A 25626-nucleotide genomic window follows, 5' to 3' on the forward strand; every position below is an offset into this window, starting at 1 on the left:
AAACATACAACATGGCACCCAAAGCGGAGCTTCACGAGGAGCAAATACTTCAAGCTGTTGTGTTGGCCGAGTGTGACACGGATTATGGAGCTGCCATTTCACAAGATAACCCCAAGGTATTAATGCCTCGTACCATGCAAGAAAAGGAGTTTACATTTTATTTGACATTATTGTGTATGGAAGCGGCGAATTTGTTGACAGACGAAACACTTGCTCCGAGTGTCATTTCTATCCGCATATTATTGTTGATTTATGCTGTAAATGTCTACAGAACTTACAGTTTTGATACGAATGTTAAGTAAATAATGCAGCTTGTAATTAATATACATAAATATTAAAAAATCCTGATTATTCAGAGTTAAGTTACGTCTTCCACTCTACCAGTAGCAGTTTTCAGGGATATTATAACCTATTTAGTATGGTTATGTGTGCCACTTGCATCCTTGACAAAGGCAGTCATGTACAGGCTGAGAAACATACCAAGCCTCTCAGTTTTACATAGGAATATCAGTCAGCAGATCAAAGTGAGGAGAGGTGAAATATTAATAATTTGGGAGGAGCATGTGGTTACATGGAGAGAGAGACTGACAAATGAGGAAGTGCAGGGGCATTGTGGTGTGGATGTGATAGACAGCATCAGGAGAAATACATTGAGGTGATTTGGCCATGTGGAGAGAGACTAACTAGGAGTGTATGTGAGTGAGGTGGAAGGGGGGAGAAGGAAGGGGAGACTGAGGATGAAATGAGGGGACGGAGTGGAGAAGTACCATATATGAGAGAGGGAGGTGTAAGTTGGATGGGACAGCAGCAAAATGGCAGGAGATGGAGTGACATGGAGGCGATTTGTTTGTGGCCACCCCTTCAAGGAGTAAGGTGTCTGGCCATAGATAGACAGAATCCACCCCTCAAAAGAGTAAGGTGTCTGGCTATAGATAGATAGATAGAATAGATAAACTTTTGCCCCTGAATGCACAGTATGGTAATATGTTGTATATGCAGGTGTTGGTGCCTTTGGCCAACACCCCACTGCTAGACTACACACTGGCCTGGCTGGAGCGCTCAGGAGTGGATGAAGTAATTGTTTACTGTCGTGCCAACTCACACACAGACAAGATTCGCCAGCACTGCCGGTAGGTGACATGATGTAACGTAACAGCAAAAGTAATTCTTTCCAGTCAAATGATTAAAGAATGACCACCCTGTGTTGCTATATAGTGTAAATGTCAGGATGGGCTGCATGACCCAACTTTTCTTTCTCTTGCAGCATATTTCATGCAGCTCAGTGGCAGAAAAAGACAGTGCTGCATAGCACTTCATCCTTATTAGCATTATATTCTAGCGTTAATCTTATGTTACAGCATTCATTTTGGAGAAATGGCAATTGTAAGCCAAATTAGAGTAAAAAGAGTATATTGGGTATTGTTGTAACCATATTACTGGTACGAGATTGCTGTAATACACAAGCAGTCAGTATTACATGTTAGAAGTGGCATTTTTGAACTTTAAATGTGAAACAGAGTAAAATAGTGGTGAATTGGTGTATGAAATAACACTGAGCATCTTGAGATAGTGTTGGGAAGTGGGACTAAGGGGATATAACTGTAAATCTCTTTCTCCAAAATACAGGATGATTCATTTATTACACAACCTTGCCTATTTCTTGTGTGTTGTGGGGGTGGCTCAGCATAACCAGTGTCTAACCTGTATAATTTTATGCTTTCAAAATACTTTTCATTCATGATAGAATTTGTTTTACATCTGTTGATTGGATGATTTTATGAAGCAACCAAAATGTCTGCTCCCCACAAAAGCAGACTGAGCTGTCCCCCTAATACACAAATCTATCTATCTATCTATCTATCTATTGCCAGACGCCTCAATCCCGTTTGGGGTGGCCACAAACAAATCGCCTCCACGTCGCCCTGTCCCCTGCCATTTCACTGCCCTGCTCCCAACTCACACCCCCCTCTCTAATATACCTCTCCACCCCATCCCTCCATCTCATCCTCAGCCTCCCCCTCCCTCTTCCCCCCTCCACCTCACTCACATACACTCTCTTCATCAGTCTTTCACCCTCCATCCTCTCCACATGGCCAAACCACCTCAGTGTGTGTTCCTCATAACGCATCCTATCGCATCCACACCACAACGCTCCTTTGTATCCTGATTTGTCAGCCTGTCTCTCCATGTGACTCCACAGGCTCCTCTTAAATAACTCATTTCCACTACTCTCACTCTTGATTTGTGTCCTTCCAACATCGTCCAAGCTTCACTTCCATACGTTAGAGTTGGTGTCACAATACTGTCCTGTAGTAACTTTTTCACTTCCATGCTCACTTCCCTGTTTCTTATCACTGCTTTCAAGCACTTCACCCTCCAAACCTCCATCCTTACTGCATGAAGACCATCCTGTATTACCAGCCACCTTGACATTCACAACAGGAGGTTCAGTGCCCGTCGGGATGACCGTGGGTTGAAGGTGGCTGTGGTTGCCTCGGAGGACTGCTGCTCACTGGGGGATGCCATGAGAGACCTGTATGCCAAGTCGCTGCTCAAGGACAACTTTATTCTAATGCAGGGGGACTTGGTGGCAACACTTGACCTCAAGGCACTGGTGGACAAGCACAAGTTAGTTGTTGTTGCTATTAGTTATTATGTTTGGTGGTAGGTGGGGGCGATCACCAGCCAGTCACTCAGTGTAGTGCTGCTCTCGGGTGTCTTCCCTTTCCTCTCCTCCTTATGTACTTCCTTCCTTTTCTGTCTTTCTTTACTTCATTTTTTCCTCGTCCTTCTGCCTATGGGTGACTTTACACTCCCCCTTCTGCCTTTCTTTCCTTCATTCTTTCCTCATCCTTCTGCTTTTGGGTGACTCTACATTGAGTGACAAGCCAAATGGTTTCCTGTACACCAGGAAACCATTTACTACACTGGGTGGTAACCACATAACCAAATTATGGTGCCTGGTGGTTTAGTGGGTAATTACGGTGCTCCAGTCAGATTGAGCCGGTGAAAATTTATATCCAGGAGGTGGTTGGGGTTTATTGCTCATGTTATGCCACTCAGGGATGAGTGAGGCTGGTCACTCTAATCTTAAATGTCAGGACCAACTTGCCTAGCCCCGGGCTCCTGCACTGTTCCTGGGGCAGCGTAGGATTGGATGATGGATGGGTGGATGGATTATTTTGTTATTATTGTTGCTGTTATTGTTATTCTTGTTAGTATTATTGTTATTGTTTTATTGTTGCTGTTGTTATTCATCCTGAGGCCCCATGCTTACCTGGACATAAGCCTAGTGTTAGTGCAGGTTATAGCATATTTTACATTGTACAGTAACAGAGATCTCTGAGTCCTTTAATTAAAGCTCAGTTGATAACCAGATTGGAGGCTTGATTTAATTAGTAACCAAAGAGATTCATTCCTGCCTCTGACTAAAGTTCATCAAACTTCATGCCACCAAAACCATAACATATGGTAGTACTGAAGTTGCAGATGTGTCCCAGTTTTATCAGGTGAAATATAATGATTAATGTCCACATTATAGTCTTGCCAGTTGAAGTCATGTCTCTCTGGGAAGGACAGTTTCTTTGAGGTGAATATCTGTTGGGGGTTCATGAAGAATGCTGTGTGGCCGAAGGTTTTGGATGGTTGTGATGGCTGTATGAAGTTTAGTGGTCCATGATACCAATTGCTGGTGAATGATTGAGTTTACTGGCAGAAGGTGATTGGTATGGACATGTGGACTGATTGATAGAACGTAAAATGACACAGATAGCTGTTGTTTGATAGTGAGGTACCTGCAGTGATTAGCACAGATATAGTACAGTAGAAGGCTTCCAGTTAGAATGCCTACAAAAAGGATCCTCATCCAGGTTATTGATGGTTTCGTAGTCTGTCAGGCGAGCAAACCCATCAACCAGAGGCAAAGAACCATCCCTGCAGGGCCATCCTGTGTAGTAGACTGGTGCTCTCCTGCAGCTGCAGCAGACAACACCACGCCACAACAATGCATGGGAAAGAATGTGGAAGTTTGGTTCTTGGGTAGACGCTGCATTTGCACACAGTTAACAGGGGCCCTTTAGTAGGTTCCACATCACCCCATTGTTTGGTTATATGGTTCTCACCCAGCGTTGCAAATGGTTTCTTTGATTTTCAGTGAACTATTAAGCATGTCGCTTAGTGTAGAATCACGTGAAGTGGAAAGAACATAAATAAAAAATGACAGAAAGAATGGGAGAAATAGGATGCAGGGAGGGTAGGCACAGCAAATAATGATAAACTTGTTGCTATTTGCCTTCTTTTTTTTTTTATACCTATTTCTGAATTTACAGGATATTTTTGTATTTCAGAGTGAAAATCATGTGTGGGCCAAGGACATGATAATGACATACATATACATGAACAGGAGAGTTATGATAGTTATTTTATTTATTTATTTATTTTTTTTACAACAGAGGAAGGAAAACCAAATGAATACAAAAATAATCCATACACCAGATTACTGGCATCCACCACTCATAAAAACTCTGTATCAGTTGGATTTGAACAGCTGTAGGTTGAAGTCTGGGGGGAAGCAACTCTGCGGAAGCAAGTTCCAGAGAGATGCATTATGGGGAATAAAAGAATTCTGATAGGCAGAAGTTGTGCAATATGGCTGTGTGACATTCCAGTCATGAGCACTACCAGTTTTGGTGGCCACTTGTGTAAACTGTTATTATTATCTGACAGAGAAAATCGTGCACAAGACAAAAGCACAATCATGACGTGTGTGTACCTGAACAAGCATGGGAGTGAGGACATCAGTGATGGGGAGAGGGAGAGGGAGGTAACAGCGACTCTCATCACCGCTGCTGACACCAATAAGATCCTTCACCACCGCCGCCCGGGACGCTCCAACAAGCTTGCCATCCCCACGGTCAGGACATATGTTAATGAGTTCGTTGTGATGGCAACTTGAATTTCAGCATGATGGAAACTTTTATATTTTAGTATGAGATGACTTGTATTGTACTTCTGCTACCACCTAGGAGACACTTCACCCTGATGAGGTTAAAATGGCTTTCTGTTTACCATTGTTTAATACAGTGCAGCCTCTGTGCTTGCCACAGACTATTTGAAATGTGAAAAATTCAAACTTTAGAGAAAGAATTTGTCTGGCTATCCTTGCCTTAATTCTCATAGTTTAAGCATGCTTTTGACACAAGCACTGTAGTACGGGCTAACGAGCTTACTTCAGGCATCCTGTCATGTATTTTTTTGTATCCACAAACTCAAGGTTGTGATACGTATTTCACCACTCCCATGCATTGCATAGTGGGTGATCAGTTGTGATGTTTGTTTACACCCTCACTAATGCAAATACTGTGCATTGTTCACTCAGAGAATGGGTATTTTAGTTTACCTGTGATGTATTTTATGATAATGTACACTTGTGCAAGCCTACATTATTGTAATCTTGTAGAAATATTACAATATGTGTTTGTGTTCATGCGTGTGTTTGTGAAACGAGTGGAAAAAGATGCTGGAGGTGTATACAGTAATCTCTCAATTATCCAACATAATAGAGCCAAAGGCATAACCAGATACGGGCAGTGTCCGGATACAGAGCAATATCCTCTACTGTACCCGTACTCTACTTATATACAACCTGTATGCAGACACAGTATCCCTCCTAATTTTGGCAGTGTTCTGCGGTCTTTCAGTTGTTTTTAGACATCAAAACACACATTGCAATATGCAGTATAATCCTAAACACTAAGAAAATAATACAAAAACACCGAAGAGTCAAACAAAAACTACCAGTATGCACAACCCTTCCAATGCGTACAGTACCCCTCCTGACTTTGGCAGTGTTCAGGAGTCTCTCGGCTCTTTTTAGACATCAAAACACTCATTGGAATATGCAGTATAATCCTAAACACTAAGAAAACAATGCATAAACAACAAAAAAACACAAAACTCCTACCAATATGCACAGCACCCCTCCTAATTTTGGCATTGTTCTGCAGTCTTTCAGCAATAAATAAAAAAACACAAATACCCTACCAATATGCACAGTAACCCTCCTAATTTTGGCAGTGTTCTGCAGTCTTTCAGCAGTATTTAGACATCAAAACACCATTCGTATTGTTTTGGGAGGTAGGAAAAAAAAAAAACGAACACCTGCCCAGTTGCATTCTGGCAGTGCCCCTGGGCGGCGATATCGATTGCTGATATTTCTGCAACTTCCGCGCTCCATTGCAGGGCATAAAATGCGTCTAGGAAGCTGGGATTTGCACTGTTAGGTGCATCTGAACTTTCTCTTCAATATGGCAAGAAAAGAAAATCAATTTTCGAAACTTCAAAAAATGGCCCTGGCGTCGGCCTGGCGCGCACAGAAATTTCCGGGCCTTTGGCCATGGAGGGGTTAACTACAAGGAAATGAAGCTCTTATTGTGGGTGACACCATGTTTTCTAGTAAGGTCATCAGCACCAGATAAGTGTTGCTGTCAGATTTAGATGTTAGAGTCTGCAGTCATTTGTGAGCTAATTTGAGGAAATAAAAATGACAAATTTCATAAATTATGGTTTTTGAACTTTAGATGTTTCTAGACTTTAAACGTTTGATTTTTCAAGGGTGCACTGTATGGTGACATATTTTATACTGGAAGTCCTCATTATAAGCCAGGGATATGTCCCAAATATTTACAGCTTTTCCACATGGTTTTGTAATAATCTGTTTAGGAGAAGCTTCTCAAACTAAAGGGATAAGGTATAGCCTTCATTAACTTCTTCGCTACAGAAATTGTGCTTTCATTAGGGTGAAGGCACAACTTCTTCGCTACAGAAATTGTGCTTTCATTAGGGTGAAGGCACTTTTGACAAGATTGAGAGATTACAAGAAATTTATTTTAGTAAGCTTTCACTTTCTGGAAAGATATCGTAATCCATAGTTTCAAGATTGGAATGAGGCTCATTGGTTGCTACACAGGTCAGTACTAGTCTAACTACAGTTGGCCATCTACTGAGCTGAAAGGGGCTAGGACTCTTTGTCAGGTTAGAACAAACACAGTATAGTCACCAGTGTTTAGAACCACACTTACCTGATTATAATTTTCTTATCTGCGCAGGAGCTGTTTCAAGCCAGCTGTGACCTCCACATCTACCCCGGTGTATATGACCCCAGCCTAGCCATATGCTCTGAAGTGGTGCCATCCCTCTTCTCGGACAACTTTGACTATGGGAGCCGGGACAGCCTGGTGCGTGGGGTGATTGAACAGGAGGAGCTTCTGGGCTACTCCATTCGCTGCCACGTCATGGAGGAGGGGTATGCTTCTCGGGCGTCATCCCTCCTCCAGTATAAAAGAGTCAGGTTTGTTCTTGCTAGGTGTAGTAATAGTGCCATTTTCTAAAGCTCAAGAAGTGTTTGAGAGAGAGAAAAAAAAAAAAGTTTATGAGCAACTGCTGAATGTGCTCCCCTTAGCTGTGTTGAGTTTTTATGAAATGAATGAAGTTGCCTTTTGTAAGCAAGCGTAATATACAATGTTTTTAACTTTTAACCAAATTTCTGATGCTGTAATAATAGTTTTTAATATTTTTGGCCCCCTGAGGTTAACTGGAACTTTGTTAAATCATCCAGTATTCACCAAAATTATAAAGTAATTCTCAAAGGGGTATAGTAGTTGTTAATGTTGTTGCAGCGGGGAGGTGATGCGTCGTGAAGCATACCCACTGGTGTGTGAATCCAGCCTCACCAGCCACAGGATCCGCTACACCTATGACCCGTTCACCACCACGTACTGGGAACCATCTGCAAAGTTCACCAAGTATGTCACTTTTACTCTCACTGTGGCCTGTATTCTCACTGGAGTACAGAATTTTGTAACATTCTTCCTCAGCAGTTTGTTTTGTACATAAACATTAGCATGGTGCATATACTAAATGCATTTCTGTAAGACATTGTTTCATACTGTAAACTTCAGCTTTTTATTTTCTCTCCCTTTTTCTCACCTCATGGTTGCTTTCAAAGTTACACAAATTGCAGCATTCCAGTCAAGTCCCCTGATCTGTATTTTCCCTTACAGAACCTTTTACTGTACCATATTTTCATTAGGTCTGCCAGCACAGGTTGGTCCATGTTGAAGCATGTACAGCACTTCATTCAATTAATCTCACACATTCTTTGCAGGTCAGAACCCGACAAGTAATACAGAACTAATATTATACAGTACAGTACAATAATGGTGGACCAGAAGACAGGTATTGTTCGTACTCCGCTTCTAATCTCTTGCCCTGATGCATAGGCCAACCTCATATGTCTCAAAGGGAGGTAAACTAAGGGAGGTAAACTACCTTACCCAGAATCAGCCTGGCAAGGACTAAGCCATCTTGTTTATTATGGTATCTCTTGTTTCTTATCCTCCCCTTCTTTTTGTTATTATATTCATGCTACCACCAGACATTATATTCATCTTTATCACCTTGAAATTTAACTTACACTGACACATGCACAGAGGGATCGGTGGAGCGAGTGTGGCAGTGGTTGGTGCGGGTACGGAGGTGAGTCCGAGGGCAGAGCTGCGAGCCTCAGTGGTTGGGGATCATTGCACCCTGGCACACGATGTCACTGTTACCTCTGCCTTCGTTATGAACAATGTCAATATCAAGGTCAGTGACTAGGCTTGTGACTTGGATGTAGAAAGTCCTTATTGCAGGTTAACTTTTTCTTTTGCTGATGATGTTCAGTGGTTAAAAAGCTCCTGTCATTGATGACATTGGCTCAGTCCCTAAGAGGTAACTTGAGTTTTTTTGATCATGTAATGCCACCACAGGAACAGGGCAAGCCATCTACCCTTACATGTATTGGAGTACAGTAACTTAGCCTTGGGCCCCTTCATCTCAAAGGTCCAAGATTGACTTTTTACTTTATGTTTTTATATTTCTTTATCTTGAAGAGGTTACAATGATTGATATTTTATGTTACTTTTCTGTATTTCTTTACCATTTAAAATGTTACCCAGTAGTAAAATAGTGGAAAATAAGGTTAATATGATGATATTGTTGGTGCTTTTATTTACATGTTTTTGTGGCATCCATAACCAAGCTTAATAGCAGTTTCTGAATCAGAGTCATATGCTGGTCAGATAAATGAGTTTCTGATTACTGGTACTATATTCCTTTTACTTTAACTTGGCCGAAAATGGCTGTCACTGAATCTTGAATGTTGATTAATAACAGTACTGCGGAGTGACACTTTATTATGAAGCTGTTGATGAAGAAGTGCCATGGAAAGGATGTAGAGCTGTTGTATTGTCTTTTTCAATCACTGAGCTATGTGAAGAAAGCTGCAAGAAGAATCTGGACCAGGTTAAGTTGAAAGAAGTACAGTACTACCATACTGGTACCTGTATAATCAAGTTGACCCTCAGTCTGACTACACTTGGCCATACTGAATTTGTCTATTGTTTACTTATTTCTTGGAGGGAACAATTTTGTAGGCTACTAGCCTTTGATTCCTTCTTCCTTGCATAAATGAAAAAAGTGGTTAGGGATCTTTGTCACATAAGAAGAAAAACTTTATGTTAGGTGTGACCATAATCATTCCCTTTCATTGGTTCATAGGCTGGATGTGTCCTGGACCGGTGTTTCCTAGGGGATAATGTCACCCTAGAAGAAAATGTGAAGGTATCACCTGGGTGTGTGGTTGGGTCTGGTGTGACGCTGGGGCCGGATGTCACTGTTCCGCCAGGAACGCTGCTTGTTGCAAAACTGCCACCGCAAGACAAGTTTGGAGAGACAAATGTGGTGCAGGGTGAGTGTAGGAGTGAGTGTGTGTGTGTGTGGGGGGGGGGTGATGGGGTAGGCATGTACAAAGACAAAAGTCATGTTGCTGCTTTGTCCAAAGATTAAGTGCAACACGTGAAGCATTGTGAGAATGTGTAAGAAATGGAATCTAAAGGTGAATGTAGGGAAGAGTAAAGTGATGGTCTTTGAGAGAGGTGAAGTCAGTGAATGTACAGCGAGGTTGGATGGTGAGGATTGGAAAATGTGAGTATGTTTAAGTACTTGGGTAGTGTGATGAGTAAGGATGGAGGTTTGGAGGGTGAAGTGCTTGAAAGGGTACAGCAGGGAAGATTGGTTGCTGGTTCCTTGAAAGCAGTGATAAGAAACAGGGAAGTGAGCATGAAAGTGAAAAAGTTACTACATGACAGTATTGTGATACCAACTCTAACGTATGGAAGTGAAGCTTGGACGTTGTTGGAAGGACACAAGTCAAGAGTGAGAGCAGTGGAAATGAGTTATTTAAGAGGAGCCTGTGGAGTCACATGGAGAGACAGGCTGATGAATGAGGATATAAAGGAGCGTTGTGGTGTGGATGTGGATGTGATAGGAAGCATTATGAGGAACACACTGAGGTGGTTTGGCCATGTGGAGAGGATGGGGGGTGAAAGACTGACAAAGAGAGTGTATGTGAGTGAGCTGGAGGGGGGAAGAGGGAGGGGGAGGCCGAAGATGAGATGGAGGGATGGGGTGGAGAGGTATATGAGAGAGGGGGGTGTGAGTTGGGAGCAGGGCAGTGAAATGGCGGGGGACAGGGCAACTTGGAGGCGATTTGTTTGTGGCCACCCCAAACGGGATTGAGGCGTCTGGCAATAGATAGATAGATAGATAGAAAAGACACCCCTGGCCTTATTATGATATTTTTCTCTCTCTCTCTCTCTCCTTATAATACAGAGGCAGACCCATCCATTTGCGGGTCAAGAGGTCAGGCGTTTGTGTTGGTGGCAGGAGAAGGAGAGGAGTCGGACTTGGAGGGTTCAGAGGAGGAGGAAGGGCTGGGAGAGGAGATGGAAAGTGACGATGGAATGGACGACATGATGAGTGATGAAGACGAGCAGCGTGAGAATGGTAATTATTTGTTGCATTGTCCAGTCTGCTTCATTGTAGCATGTTCAAAAAAGGAAAACTGAGAGTAAGTCGAAATGAGTTGAAGTTAGGCAAAAACCAAAAACTTTATACCTTGCCATAGGGGGAAAAAAAATAAAAAAAAAAGATATATAAATCTGGTTTAAACCACACAAAACAACAAAACTACTGCCTGCCACGCACAGAGCAAGATTCCGCAACATCATGCTTGAGTCTCTTTGTTATGACACGTAAACACAATTTATGGTGAATATTTACAAAAGTCCGTGAGGCTGGATTTGAAATGATGCAAAAACACGTCATCGGAAACTCAAAGGGTTAATATTCCAGAGTTCCGGAGGGAGCTGGAAGAGAGCTTGAGTAATGCGCTGCGAGAAGGCACTGCACCAGAAAATGTGATACTGGAGATCAACGCCTCCAGACACGCTTACAATGTCAGCATGGAGGACGTGTTGGCTACAGTCACACGGGTGAGGATCAGTTGCAGTCACTTTATTTGTAGTTTAGTTTATGCAGATAGCCAACTCTGGGATCATATTCTAGTAAGATTAGGTGCCTTTCTAACATTTCGTTCTTACTTTATTAATCTGGAACACTGATATACAGTACTGTACTTTTATTCATCATCATCATCCAGACCTCCTTTCCCACCCTAGGGCAGGGTAAGGAGGAGCAACATCCAGACAGCAAAATTGCCCAGTCCAATTGGCCATGCTTCCATTCACTCACCATTCAAGTCCTTGGAAATCGTGGCTCTATCTGATAAGCCAAAAACATTCACCACATACTGTAGCTTCACATAAATGTACCTGATAGAGTCAATCAGGATGCAGTCACATTAAAATGGGGTGCCAAATCCCTGATCATGCACTTCTGCTCTAAATATTCATCTAGCCAGCTCAGTCTCTTGTCAGTCACCTAGCCTCACCAATGTCCAAACTGGTAACAAGACGATTGAGGAAAAATAAAATAAATAAATAATTTCAGGGCATCATCCGGGCTGGCCAAGACAAAAAATCAGCAGCCAGTCCAGAATCCCTTTGGCCAGGAATCAAAGCAGCCTTGAACACTTTCGCTGATGTGATGCGGAACTATGTGAGGAAGGGAAGAGATCAGCTCCTTGTCCTTAATGCTGTAGAGGTAAGTTATCAAGCTAGTTCTCAGTATACAGCAGATAAACTTTTTAAATATTTTTGTGTTGATTGTGTATAACTGTATAATTTTGTAGTAAGAAACAGGGTTAGCAAAATGATGATGAAAACCTGCTTATTCATACTTTATGATAAAAATAGCCCATAGTGGTTATTTAGGATTGTGCAGAATTTTAAAAGAAATTTTCTGCATTATTGAGTACCAGACATAAACTTCAGCTAAATGCTGCCCAGGTCAAAGGTATCTCGTCAAATATTAAATACTGTATAAAATTGTTGTGGTATGATACATTAAATATATTTCTACTTGCCTTGTAAGTAAACTGTCAAATCCCTTGTCATATATTCTTGTAACCCTTGTTTAATGCAATGCACTTCATTGCTTCATAGTATATCTTTAAATAATTTCTTTCAACTTTTATAGTTTTTCTCACTTGTATCGATGCCTAGCTTGATCACAAATTAACATTTCCTTTTTTTTTTTTTTTTTAATATAAATCCCCCCACACAGCAACTGATGGTTGATGCACCAGAGCTCCAGCCAGCAACACAGAAAATCCTGTATGAATTAAACCAGACCTTTGAGATTCTAGATGATGAGGTTGTGGTTCACTGGTACAAGAAGGGGGGAGCTGGTACTGCTGCCTTCCCCAAAATAAAGACTATGGTGAGTGCTGCCACTAATGAGTTTTATGATGGAGGTTCCTTCTTTTTATATATAGGACATCCCTGCTTTTGATTGGTTTAGAGTTTTGTGGTGGATGTTCCTCTTTATATAAGAGGTATTTGTCATCAGTCACCTAATTGAGAAGTTCACAGTATACTACTGAAAAGCTTAGGGGTTTCTTCCAGCATAACCTCATGGCTGAGGAGGAAAAGTGCTGCAGCTCCACAGCTTTTCATGGTGTGGTGTCGCAAAGAATCCCACGTGGTAAAATCTTTGTTTCATACATCACTACTCGCCTCAACTACAATGGAACCATTGGTTCACCGCACAGGATGGCTCTATGGGGGTGGTTGCTTACCTGCAGTTGAAGGGTCTCCTTGGCCAGGGATGATCAACAACAGCAGCATTATATATGAAATCAGTAATCAAACCAGCATGACTATCCATCCATCCATCCATCATCCAATCCTACGTTGCCCCATGAAGAGTGTAGGAGCCCAGGGCTAGGCAGTTGGTCCTGACATTTAACCCGTGCCGTCCCGAGGACGTACTTCCACGTCCTCACGTTTTGTCACAGCTAATCCCGAGGACGTACTTCAACGTCCTGCAATTGCAAGGTTCATAATTTCCACAATTTTCAATTTTCGCGAGTCATTTTTGGTACGTATACACGGGACACCTGCCTCAACAAGATGCCAGGCAGAGACAATGCCTTACCCAGCATGACCTCCTCCCCCCCCCTGCATGCCCTTTTCTCAGCAATTCACCTGTTATCAGTGACCTGGCCAGTATAGCCATGTCATGCCACGGTACGAAATTCAGGGCCAGAGTGATTCCCCAATCAATGACAATGTGGAGGACAAACTTTACATAGCATTAGAGGAAGAAACAGTTAGAAATGATGATCAGGTAATGTGGCAAAAAAAGGTCAGGTATTAGCGAGTGAAACAATGCTTATAATGCCCATATTACTGCTTGAAAACCAATATACTTTTGTACTACATATAAATTCGTAACAGTAAATAAATAAATACCATTTATGAGTGGTGTGAAATAGTTATCCTCCCATAGAACTCGTTTTCTTTGGCGCCAGCCTGATAGAAAACCCAGTAAAGTAAGGAGGCTCTCCTACCTGTAATGAGTATTTTAAACCTCAGGTGAGCGATTTCTCTATGAATTTTCGATGTTTCTCACCAAAAGCGAAAGTTTTAGCAAAAAAAAAAAGGGTCAAAAATTGCCCGGGATTGGGGGGTACCAGTGGTCAAAAAGTGGCCGGGACTGGGCGGGTTAAGATGCATGATTAACCTATGTTTAATCTATCCTTGCATTTCATGTAAAACTGTAATTGAAATTTGTTGTATTTTCAGATTACAAGGTTCATTGAATGGCTAGAACAAGAAGACAGTGATGACGATGACAGCACGTAACATCTCTGCTCTATACCTTTTATACCTTGCCATATTTAAATCTGAATGTATTTTGGTCTTGAAGGCTTTGGTAATTGCAATTGGTTCCTAGGCAGGTTAGTGACCCATGCCTCAGTAGTGCAAGATACAGCAAGTCCCCATTAAGTTGATTTTTTCAGGCTTTTTTGCTGATAAGTTCAGTAACATAATAATAATAAATTGTCTATTCAGGTTTCATTTATAGTAGTGAAGTTGTTTTAACAGTTTCATAACAATTTACAGTTGCAATTGTGTCCCGAGTTGATATAGAGTATTAGAACAGATCCCCTAATTAATTATGAGGACTGATTGTACATTAAGATGTTTAGTGGTTTACCATGTGTGTGTATGGTGATCATGGCAGTACATCTGAAGAGGAAAAACAAATTCTGTGATCCAGTGCATTAGGTTAGTCTAAAAAAAAAAAAAAAAAACTGCTGTATTAAGGACCTGTTCAATAAATTTTGGAAACTAATAATTACATCAAATGTTTATTGACCAGAAATAATTGAATTTTACGTTAGTGACAACAAATACATTTTTCCTTATTGTCAAAATATATACAACATATTACAGAGAAATTAATATGAACAGCAGCTACTAACTGAAAAATGAATAGTCAAAGTGAGTTATTGTACTTGTTCTCATATTTGAGTGTCTATAGCTAATACTTACAGCACAGTACATATTTTTCTGTAATTTGTACTATAAAGAAAAGAGAAAAATTACATACATGCAGATGGGTATGCCTGTGGGGTGAAGCCAGGTGGGGCACGAATGAAGTGTGAATGACAATGTGGCGCACTTCAAAGGGCCACTTTCGTACTTTATCCTTTCCTGGTTTCACAGACATACCTCAATCCATTTTTTGGTGGGAAAAATGGGTCGCGATGATGCTGGTACTGTCCCAATTTACTATCTACGGCATGAACACGATGATTCATGAAGGGGGAAGTAGCCATATTATTTCAATTCCTCCTACCATGCCTACCTACTCTGCCAAAACCCAGATCTGAAAGAACAAACACCCATTGCTAGGTTGCCATGCCTACCAAAAGAAGTTTATGTAATTTCAGTCAGAACTGTTAGTCCTATGCAGCTCCTTTCCCATCTTTCAATATTTTAACTCTGTCTCTAAGATGGCACCTTTTTCAATTTATATACTTCCACCTGACTTAATTCTGCTCAGGGGACACCTCTTGGTGCAAGGGTGTATCCCGTCAGCATGGTGTTGTCTTCCTTTGTATTTAATTCTCAGTGATACCAAATCCATTACTCAGCTTGGAAGATCATCCTAGTTTTGGAAGGATTAATGAAGACTGAATTGAAACTCTTAATATGCGGAAATGAATTCCCCATGCTAGACCTTGACAGATCTTATAGCCCTGCTAGGTGACAGGAGAGCACTACCTCTCCCAGCCGTGTAGCTACCTGGGTGGGGCACGAACTCTTGACCCTTCGGTCTTGAGTCAGGCGCTCTACTACGGAGCCACCCTGCCCCCAATAATAATGAGGGCTGAGCTTAGCCCCAAAGATCAAATAATTCCCCTTAACTAAATGCTCTGGGGATAGTAAAACAGTAATAAAAAAGACCACTGTGTTCAAGGGGTTAATGGTGGCTATATGTGAACTCCTCTACCTTGAAGTCTCTTTGTAGCTGAATATAATCTTGGGAGATGGGAGAGTATGAGATGTGAATGTTAAAGGTAGAGTAATAAGAAACAGACAAAAAAAGACTTGGGACGATGTCACAGAGTGTGACCTCAGGGATAAGGGACTGAATAGAGAGGCTGCTGGAGACTGGGCAATGAAGAGAGCCGCTGTTGGGTGATGAAGTCCGATGCATACAACCATGTTGAAGCCTTAATAAATGAACAATGATGAATAAACCAAGAATAACATCCTAGGTTGAATGGGTTATGCCACCTGATATGGGTACAAAGGAAATGTTTACTGCTATTATGCAGTATGGTGCTAATGCCCTCAATGGGACTGAAAGACCTGTACTACCCATTTTCCTGGCTACTGCATTACATTAATTTTGCATATGAAATGGCCTCCTTCATAAAAACTTACCAGTACAGTACATTTTCCAACTGCAATTCTGCCAGCCACATAATTATACTGTACATATTTAAATGATGCATAGATCCATTTAAATGAATAACAATCTGATCAAGTTTATTGCTTTCCTGGGATTTCCAAGTTGCCTTCAGACTGTACATCATTTCTTACAGTGTACAAATTACTGTAATCTTCATTGAACTATTTCTTTCCTCTGCCTGGAAATGTGCTGGCACATTTGATACTAGTTCCCAACTGTTTCCAGCAACTGTTGGGAAGTAATTACCATAGCTGGTTTTGGCACCTGGTAAAGCTTCCTGTCCATGGAAAACATTAGCTGTACCATGGCCAATCTCAATATGGAGATTCTTATAACAGGACACAAGGCAAAATTTTCCTGATTACTTGACTGATAATACTATACTGGTACACCCACATGGTAAACAGTATACCAGTAACTATACACTGAACAACATGTGATAATGCCTTATTCTTGTTACAGAAGATTTCTCTCTCTCTTTTCAAATTAGGAAAGACCTCAAAGAAGTTGCCTCTTAAACCAGGTGAAATATTATACTGGTTTATTCTTGCTGCCTCTAGATAATTTTTATTTATCTTGGAAAGACCTTCAGTGATGATGGGGTTATTGAAATCTATAACTAACCCCCTTACTTCTAAAAGTTCTTCTAAACTGAATAAAATTATCTAAGGGAATAAGAATGTAGTAGTAATAGTTGTAGCCTGACTTGTCTGAATATGAAACCAGTGAACTGCAGGCTAAAGCTGTCCTCCTACAGTTCACCATTTTCTTTATGGGGAACAGGGAGAGAACTACGAAATGTGTATACAACCAGACAGTGGAGCTGACCTGTTATATCAGTGCTACTGCGAGAAGGTGTCCCTCTCCATTAAGTATGAGATCAAGAACACATCATCAGACTGATGGAGTTAAAGGCTCATCCTACCCCTGCCCTTGGTCTTGCTTCTGGCTGCTCTGGTCTCGCGTGTGTTTGCTCGTGTGGCATCTGCTACCCTGGTCTGACTGTCCCCGAGTGTCGGAACAATGGAATGTCGGGTTCTGATTGATGTTCCACCAGTCAGGGTGAATGTGCGAGTGACGATGCCCTGGCCCTTTGGCTGGATGGCGGTGGTTCTGGTCACTGGTGTTCCTGAGGACGTGGGGACCAGGGTGGTAAAAATAGTGGAGCCAGCTGCGAGGGGTTTGGAAGTTGTAATTTTGGCTTTTGGGAGCACCACGGCACTTGAGGTTGATGATGCACTTCCAGTTGCTGTCACGATTGTTCGGAAAGGTTGGGAGACTGGTGGTACACTGCTGGAGGTGACTGATTTTGTTGCTGGCAGAGAGATGCTATATGCTGCTGTGGCCTGAGATTTCTGACCACTAACTGCTGTGGTGGCTGTGCTGGCCACATCAAAACTGCTCTTGGATGTTGTAGCAGGTGAGAGCGATACCAACGGCTGTGAACTGTCATCGCGTCGGGTAATGTGGATGATACTAGTTGATGGTGTTGACTGTGATGGCTCTGTTGTAGCTTGTGCACCCGTAGTAGAAGCTGGGGTGCTGGCAACACGGGAAGTATTGGTAGGGGAGGATGTGTTCTGTGCCCTCTCGCTCATTTCCGAAGCTGCAACCAGGAGATCCAATTCGCCAGTAGGCACAGGGGGCTGGAGTTTTACTTGTGTTGGCATGAGGGTTGGTGCAGTGGTGAAGGTGGGAGTTAGGGCTGTTGTACTTGATGTTGTGACTAGCATGACAGTAGGACGACCAGCTGGAGGCGTTCGGGTCTGGGTTAATGATCGTGGGGCTGTTATGGGGCGTATAACACGAGGGCTGGAGGTGAGTATGACTCTCCCACGCCCACCAGTCATATTCACCACACTACCACTCACCTTCACACCATCCACACTGACGATGCCACCACCCCCGATACTTGTACTCAGACTAGCCCCATCAGCTGAGCTAACCGTGCCAACAATGCCCCCACCATCACTGCTGACCACCACAGTGCCAACACCCAACGAGAGTGAGGTTTCAGACCCATTACCCATTACTGCACCCTCCACCACACCATCACCTTCCCCCCCCGTATTAGTGATGACCATGGAGGGGCCTGAGAGGCGTGTGCCCGTGGATGTGACGTTGGTGAGGAGAAATGAGGAAGGTGAGGTGCGGGGGCTGCCAGAGTACACACGCACACCACTGCTGCCGCCTCCACGTGGGCTAACACCTCCACCTGGGAAAAAATGTAGTATTTGGTATCATCATCATCCTAACCCTATAATCCCAATAATACAAGGGGTGGGAGGGCTCCAGGAAAGTATGAAAATGGGAGGACTTGGTTTCAAAAGAAAGAAAACAGAATAACATCATCAACATCTGGACAGCCTAAATCTGCCCAATCCAATGAGCCACACTTCCATTCACTAACCATTCAAGCCCCCAGAATCCTGGCTCTATCTGATACACCAAAAACTTTCACTACGTACTGTAGCTTCACATAAACATATCAGTCCGGATGCTGTCACATTAAAAAGGAGTGCCAAATCACTGATCATGTGCTTCTTCTCACAATATTCATCTAACCAGCTCGATCTCTTGTCAGTCCCCTAGCCTCACCAACTTCCAAACCTCTCTTCCTTACACTCATCCACCATATCCCTCCCACTTCTCCTTGGCCTACCTCATCTCCTCCCTCCTTCAAATTCACTCAGATATACTGAAACCTGGCTGCAGTGATTTGCGGAGGATATCCCAGCTGCAACACATGGCAAAAGTGCGCTACTGAGAGCCATTATTTATTTATTTATTTTTTTCCATAGAGCCATATGAAAGAAACTGCAAAAGGAAAATGGGCCAAGTTGAAGTGAAACAACTATGGTCAAACCAACCTTCCAGTCTGACAACACTTGGCCATTACCTAAGCTGAAAGTGGTTGGGGAGCTTTGTCGGGTTACACCAGTTGCACTACCATACAGTGTCTGACCTCTTAGTGCTGTGGTGCTGGTGTCTGTGGTGATGTCTGGAGCAGATAGCAATATGGGTGCTGTGGTGGGTGTGGTCAGCTTGCCAACTGTCTGAGTGTCCCCGCCCACCAGTCTGGTCGATGCCAAGGAATGGAAGGTCTGCCGGGGTTTGGCAGTGGTTGGGCGGCCTCGCTTACTCCATCCCAGCGGTGTTACAATGGTGCTGCCCACGATCTATACATATGGAAAATAAATACTGTACAAGGTGGTCTATATATAATGCTCCACTTCCACTCTGCCAGGTGATTTCCTGTATGATGAAGGTACAGCTCAGTCAGTGTTATCACAGTGTCTACCCTGCATCATTTATTCATTTCTTATTACCACTGCCACAACCATGCTCACACTAGCTTGCCTGAGCCATCCCCACAACACATAAGGTACTGCCAGAAGAGTTTCTTGCGAGTGTCATTTAAAGGTTACCCTGTATATCTGGGTCACATTGTAGGTGGCACAGGAGGATTCAAAAGCAACTCTTTGTTTTGTTTTTGAAGGCTCCAACATGCCTGCATGCATTGGCCTTGGCCACCTGATGGCGGCTTTCCATTTGGCTCAATCTCTGGCAGCTTCTCTACTCAGTCCCCTATCCCTGAGGCCACACTCAATGACCTAGTCTCAGGTCTTTTCTGGCCTACCTCTCGCAACCCGACCCTTAACATTAACACTTCTCACTTTCTGCACCCAATTATCATTCCCCATCCTCTCCACATGCCCAAACCACCTCAATCTACCTATCCTCATTAAAACAGCAATACACTCCAAACCCACCCTACCTCTCAACTCTTCCATTGTAAACCTAGCACCCCCAGGCCTCGCACTCAAGGACGCAATACACATCCACCTAATCACTGCCATTTCTGAAAGTTTGAGCCTGCAAATACTCTCTCCCTTTACTGCCCATGTCTCACTACCGTACAGCATTACATACAGGGTGATCCATAGATAGTGCTCCACTAGAAATTCGCCTGATGGTATGGTATCTTAAGCACAGTGGGGATGGCTCAGTCTGCTGGTGTAGATGTGGGTGTGGTGGAAGTATGAAATAAGTACTGCAGGGAGGGCAGTGATAACAATGACTGCAATATCCCCCACACTACATAAGAAATTGCCCAGTACGGTGGAGGAGGAATGCTACACAGTATATGGTGTGCCCTTTATTTTGGATTTTACACCTCAACATACAGAAAATAATCATACAGCAAGTCCCACTTAACTGCCCAGCAGAGTGGAGGAGGAATGTTATATTTGGTCCACCCTTTATTTTGCATATTACACCACAACATATAGAAAATAACCATACAGCAAGTCCCATTTTATACTATCTCTCTATCTATTGCATTGACAGGCCATAAGCTTTGCATCAACATCAAGCATAATGCACCACAAAGTTAGTCACAGCACTAGGGTTTCGTGACCACACGGTCAGAAAAATGGACCGCACAGACACGTCTTTATTATATCAGATCCACGGGCAAGAATGTGGGTGAGATGGTAAGCTTGATGCGCCGGTTGAGTTGCTCCCGCGACGGATTCTGATTGGATAACGCATTTCAGGGTTTTCCCACGTGCTGGTTGAGAGTCGGGTGATATGCCTTGACGCCAGATATTGCATAGAATAACTGGATATGTCCTGTTTTGGTGCTGGATGTTCCATAATTTTGTCAGATATTGCTTTAACAGAGCTGAGCTAGTAGCAATGGATATTGCATAGGGTCGGATATTGCAACAAAGGATAACTGGGAGTTTACTGTATAGCTGACTGGTGCAGTGTACAGCTGTTAGTCTCATAAATGTCTGGAATGAGTAGCCTTGCCCAAGTTCCTTCTGCCCAGAAGGGACAATGAAGAATTGGATGGATGGACGGATGGATGGATGTACAGACAGATGGACATGAATGGAAGGATGGATGTAGAGACAGATGGACATGAATGGAAGGATGGATGTAGAGACAGATGGACATGAATGGATGGATGGATGTACAGACAGATGGGCATGAATGGATGCATGGATGTACAGACAGATGGACATGAATGGATGCATGGATGTACAGACAGATGGGCATGAATGGATGCATGGATGTACAGACAGATGGGCATGAATTGATGCATGGATGTACAGACAGATGGACATGAATGGATGGATGGATGGGACACAAAAGCTTACCTTGCGTAGTTGAGTTTCAGCATGGGTGGTAGTTGCAGTGGTGGTTGTGGCAGTGGTGGCCGGTGTGGTGGTTGGGGTAAACATAGGTGGTGACTCTTTAAGCAGCTTTCCTGAGAGGTTACCCAAGAGGAACCCAGTGGCAACGCGTCCCCCACTGCAGCCGCCACCAGCTCCTGTTCCCACCGTATCCTATTGCATAAGGGGACAAAAGGTGAGGTTGGTAGTTCTACCCAGGTGCAGAAATAAATAACTGGTATCCACCCAGGATGAAAGAGCTACAAGCCAATGATGTCTGCTATCTACCATCGTTTACCCAATCATTTGTCTTTAAAATCATCCAAATTTTACCCAAACATGAATTTTCTTTCAATTCTTGCATAATAGCATTAGCTGCATTTAGGAAGACATGTTGAATATAAACTATTCTCAAAGAGAAAAGGAAAGACACAGACACACACCACCTGAGATTACGAATAACTGTTATTTTATTCATGTTAAGGACAAATGATTACATGCATCTTCGGAAAGAAATCGCCTCCTAAATATGACAGACAGACAGAGAAAGACAGAGAGACAGATTCTAGATTATCAATTCACAATGACTTATTATATTATATTCTTGATTTCACCACATGACATTATAAAGATTTAGTGATAACAGATCCTTCTTGTAGGGGAAAACATGATATGCAATTGGGCAGACGGACAAGGGGAAACACTAGGTCTCTCAATCATTATTTCACACTGACTGCAACTTCGCTCCTGTTTAAAACAGTCAGTTTTATTCACCATAAGTGAGAATAAACTCTCTCTGTAGAAGAATAAGTGACAGACAGAAGCAGGTAAAATAAACAGAATGAAAGTCAGGCAGACATGTTCAGAATTATTAGTTCACATTAACTGGCATCGCATTTTTTCTTTTTTTTAATCCAAGGAAGAGGGAACCAAAGGCCAAGAACCTGCAACCTGCTCCCTTCCCCCCCCCCCCAAAAAAAAAGAGAGAGAGAGAGAGAGAAATTCAAGATCTATTCATTTTGAGATGCCTGGACACACTGCATTTGAAAGACTAGAGATTGTAGTAGGTAAGAAAAACAGACAGAGAGAGTGAGTTCCAGAGCTGACCTGTTGTATTCTGTACATGAAGGACTGGGAGCAGCGGTTAACTCTAGCATCAGAGATGGACAGAAAAGGGATGAGAGTTTGTTGTTAGACGGGTGCTAGGTGACCGCTGTATTGGTGGGGGGATGCAACCAGACAGTTCGGAGAAGTAGTGACCATTGAAGTTGTGAAAGAAAAGAGATAAAGATGCAACAGTGCGGCAAAGAGACAGAGGTTGAAGGGTACCAGTAAGAGGAGGAGAGTTAATGGGACGAAAAGCCTATGGCTCCACCTTGTTGAGAAGAAGAATGCAAGTATAGGGATGCATTTTTGAGCCATGGGTCCCCCCCCCCCAGTCCTAAACCCACCCAAATGAGCCCAAAACCAAGTTTCTAGGTAGCCTAAACCCCCAAATAGCTTTAAAACAAGCTAAACTAACCTAAAAGTAGTTTGTAACTCACCTAAACCCAAAAATAAAATCAGAAAGTCATAAAAAATGTCTGGAAAAAATCAAACTTAGTAAACTTTACCCAAAAAAGACAATGTTCACCCTACCCATGACTAAAACACATTAATCTGAGTCTAAGAACAGTTTACAAATCAACCTAAACACAAAATTAAAGTCTAAAATATCCTTAAACTTGGAGAAAAAAAAAAAAAAAAAAAAAAAAATACTGTACCAGGGTTTGGCCATTGCTCAGCAGGGTAGGGTGGTATTTCTACCCCCATCTCTATGCTGAGGTATTGGATCTAGGGATATCATATCTAGGGGTCTGCCTGTATATAAAAATAACCAAATAATAATGCTGGTTGATATTTTAACGTGACAAGAAATAACAAGAATTAAACATTGGAATGGAAAATAGAAAAAATAAAAAGGGTAATCTTTCATGTACTGTAACTTTCAATAACTGAAATCAACTTTGTTATGGGAATACAAACATTAATAAGAAAAATAAATCATACAGTATTTGTTAATTTCCCTAAAATACATCACAGGTCGACATCTACAATACACCGTATAACACAATCTAACTATCACCATACACTAAATACAGGGCACAACTGTATGTCCATTTAATTTCTAATACATCAATAAGCATGCATAAAACAAAACATAAGCAAAGCACTGCTAACTTCTCATGCAGGCAGGACGATTAGGTAAGACATGCTGTGATGGATGAAGAGGCCACAAAATCCAAATACTCATGCACTTCCACAGATTCCAGTGACCACCAGTTGAACAATTAATATTAAGGTGCTCAGTCTCTCTGCCAGGCCACCCTCTACTCCTAAGTTTACAATTCTTGGGTTATATCCTACATAACAAATACTACATACTGTACTCTATATCTTTTGCTGATGATACAGTATTGTTGAGTGAAGATGACTGGGAGTTGAAAGGTTTGGTGAATGAATTTGGGACAGTGTGTAAGAAGGGGAATATGAAAGTCAATGCAAACACGAGGAAAGTTATGGTGTTTGAGAGGAATGAAGTCACAGAATGCACAGTGAGGTTGGATGGTGAGGATATGGAGATTGTGAGTGCATTCAAGTACTTGGGTAGTGTGATGAGTAAGGATGGAACTTTTGGGGATGAAGTGCCTGAAAGGGTACAGCAGAGAAGGAAGGCTGTTGGATCATTGAAAGCAGTGATGAGAAACAGGGAGGTGAGTATGGAAGTTAAGAAATCACTGCATGACAGTATTGTGATCCCTATGCTGATGTATGGAAGCAAGGCATTGATCTTGCTAGAGGGGAACAAGTCAAGAGTGAAAGCAGTGGAAATGAGTTACCTGAGGAGCATGTGGAGTGACATGGAGGGACAGTTTGATGAATGAAGAAGTGAAAGAACGTTGTGGGGTGGATGTGGCTGTGACTGACACATTAGCAGAAATACACTGAGGTCGTTTGGACATGTGGAGAGAATGGAGAATGAAAGATTGACTAACAGGGTGTATGTAGGTGAAGTGGAGGGAGAGGGAGGGAAGAGGAGACCGATGATGAGGTGGAGATATGGAGTTGAGGGGTTTATGAGGGAAAGAGAAGTGAGTTGGGGGGAAGGCAGTCAAATGGTGGATGACAGAGCAACTTGGAGGCGTTTTGTCTGCGGCCACCCTTTGCAGGATTAGTGCGTCGGGTTATATATAGATAGATAGATAGATCTAAATTTTAAGTCCTGCTAGTGTTAAAATTTATATACAAATTAGAATAACAGTCATGATGGAGGACTTCATTGTGTAACACCCTGAACTCCAACGGGAGATAGTACACTACAGTAACACAATAAACTTACATGGTGTGTGCAAGTGTGTAAGTGTGTGTGTGTGTGGGGGGGGGGATCTGGCTGACACCCCACTGCCCAGCTTTTGCTGAAAGTAGTCTCATATCTCTTACATGAGATAAAAACTGATCCCAGGACTAACTTGCTCCTGGTTCATATGCCCAGTAAGATCACACCTGTGCTCTTGATCTTCCAATATCATTTGGAGGAAGGAAATAGGGCTATGATGATAAACTTTATAAAAATTTGCTCCATGATATACTGTCTTAATCCCTGATATATAGACAAATTTTCATATATCCGGCAATGATACAGCTAAACCAAACTAGCATAAAAATAACTTCTGAAAAAACAATCTTCATGAAAAGAATTCACATAATTAACAAATTTCCACTGACAATTCTGTATCTTCAAAACTCAGTACAATACATCCTTTTCCCCACTGCTAAACCAAAGCAAGGTCTGGCCAATATACAAAATAACTGAATAGGTTACTATAATGTACAACTATTATTTTAACAAAACCCAGACTGACCAAGTGAGACTACCTACACTGACTGTACTTTAAATATTTAGCCTACAGTACTTATACAATTTGATGATGATGATACTCCTGCATTTCTAAGATTAATAACAAGTGACACATGCTCAACTATTGTGGCTAACTAGGTTAAGATGATGATGGTGATGGCAATGGGTATGGTAGTGACGCTGAAGACAAAGATGGCCAAGCATATTCACCATTATATAATCCTTTTTTTCACTTGCTGATGTCAACTGACAATGATGTGGGTGCCATGCAGTTTT

At 42.3% G+C, this 25626-nt stretch overlaps 2 protein-coding genes across 2 annotated transcripts in view; one reads left to right on the plus strand and one right to left on the minus strand.

The window, feature by feature from the left end:
* The first annotated feature begins 11 nt into the window (after positions 1-11).
* On the plus strand, positions 12-14703 carry eIF2Bepsilon (eukaryotic translation initiation factor 2B subunit epsilon). The gene is made up of 13 exons (XM_080272015.1): positions 12-116; positions 1000-1130; positions 2443-2628; positions 4726-4912; positions 7107-7348; positions 7677-7802; positions 8490-8643; positions 9598-9787; positions 10711-10884; positions 11233-11372; positions 11890-12042; positions 12565-12720; positions 14088-14703. Exons 1-13 carry the CDS (start codon positions 12-14, stop codon positions 14145-14147), a joined length of 2004 nt encoding a protein of 667 aa, XP_080128141.1. The 3' UTR covers positions 14148-14703.
* Positions 14704-16449: 1746 nt separating this feature from the next.
* Rcd1 (Reduction in Cnn dots 1) overlaps positions 16450-25626 on the minus strand; it is a 50586-nt gene continuing 41409 nt past the window's right edge. Inside the window, exons 18-20 of the mRNA XM_080272055.1 lie at positions 21438-21626; positions 19235-19448; positions 16450-18484 (exon numbers count right to left, since the gene is read on the minus strand). Coding sequence (XP_080128181.1) covers positions 17178-18484; positions 19235-19448; positions 21438-21626 — 1710 coding nt within the window. The 3' untranslated portion in view covers positions 16450-17177. The remainder of the gene's footprint in view (positions 18485-19234; positions 19449-21437; positions 21627-25626) is intronic.

The sequence above is a fragment of the Coenobita brevimanus genome, chromosome 49, assembly GCF_032717465.1.
Source record: "Coenobita brevimanus isolate Jiangsu-jjx chromosome 49, ASM3271746v2, whole genome shotgun sequence".
Classification (NCBI taxonomy): domain Eukaryota; kingdom Metazoa; phylum Arthropoda; class Malacostraca; order Decapoda; family Coenobitidae; genus Coenobita; species Coenobita brevimanus.

Coding starts and splice junctions, on each gene's coding strand:
- eIF2Bepsilon (XM_080272015.1), top strand. CDS start 12: ATGGCACCCAAAGCGGAGCTTCACGAGGAGCAAATACTTCAAGCTGTT. Junction 11,373..11,889: donor TGTTGGCTACAGTCACACGG/GTGAGGATCAGT, acceptor AAATAATTTCAG/GGCATCATCCGGGCTGGCCA. Junction 12,043..12,564: donor TTGTCCTTAATGCTGTAGAG/GTAAGTTATCAA, acceptor CCCCCCACACAG/CAACTGATGGTTGATGCACC.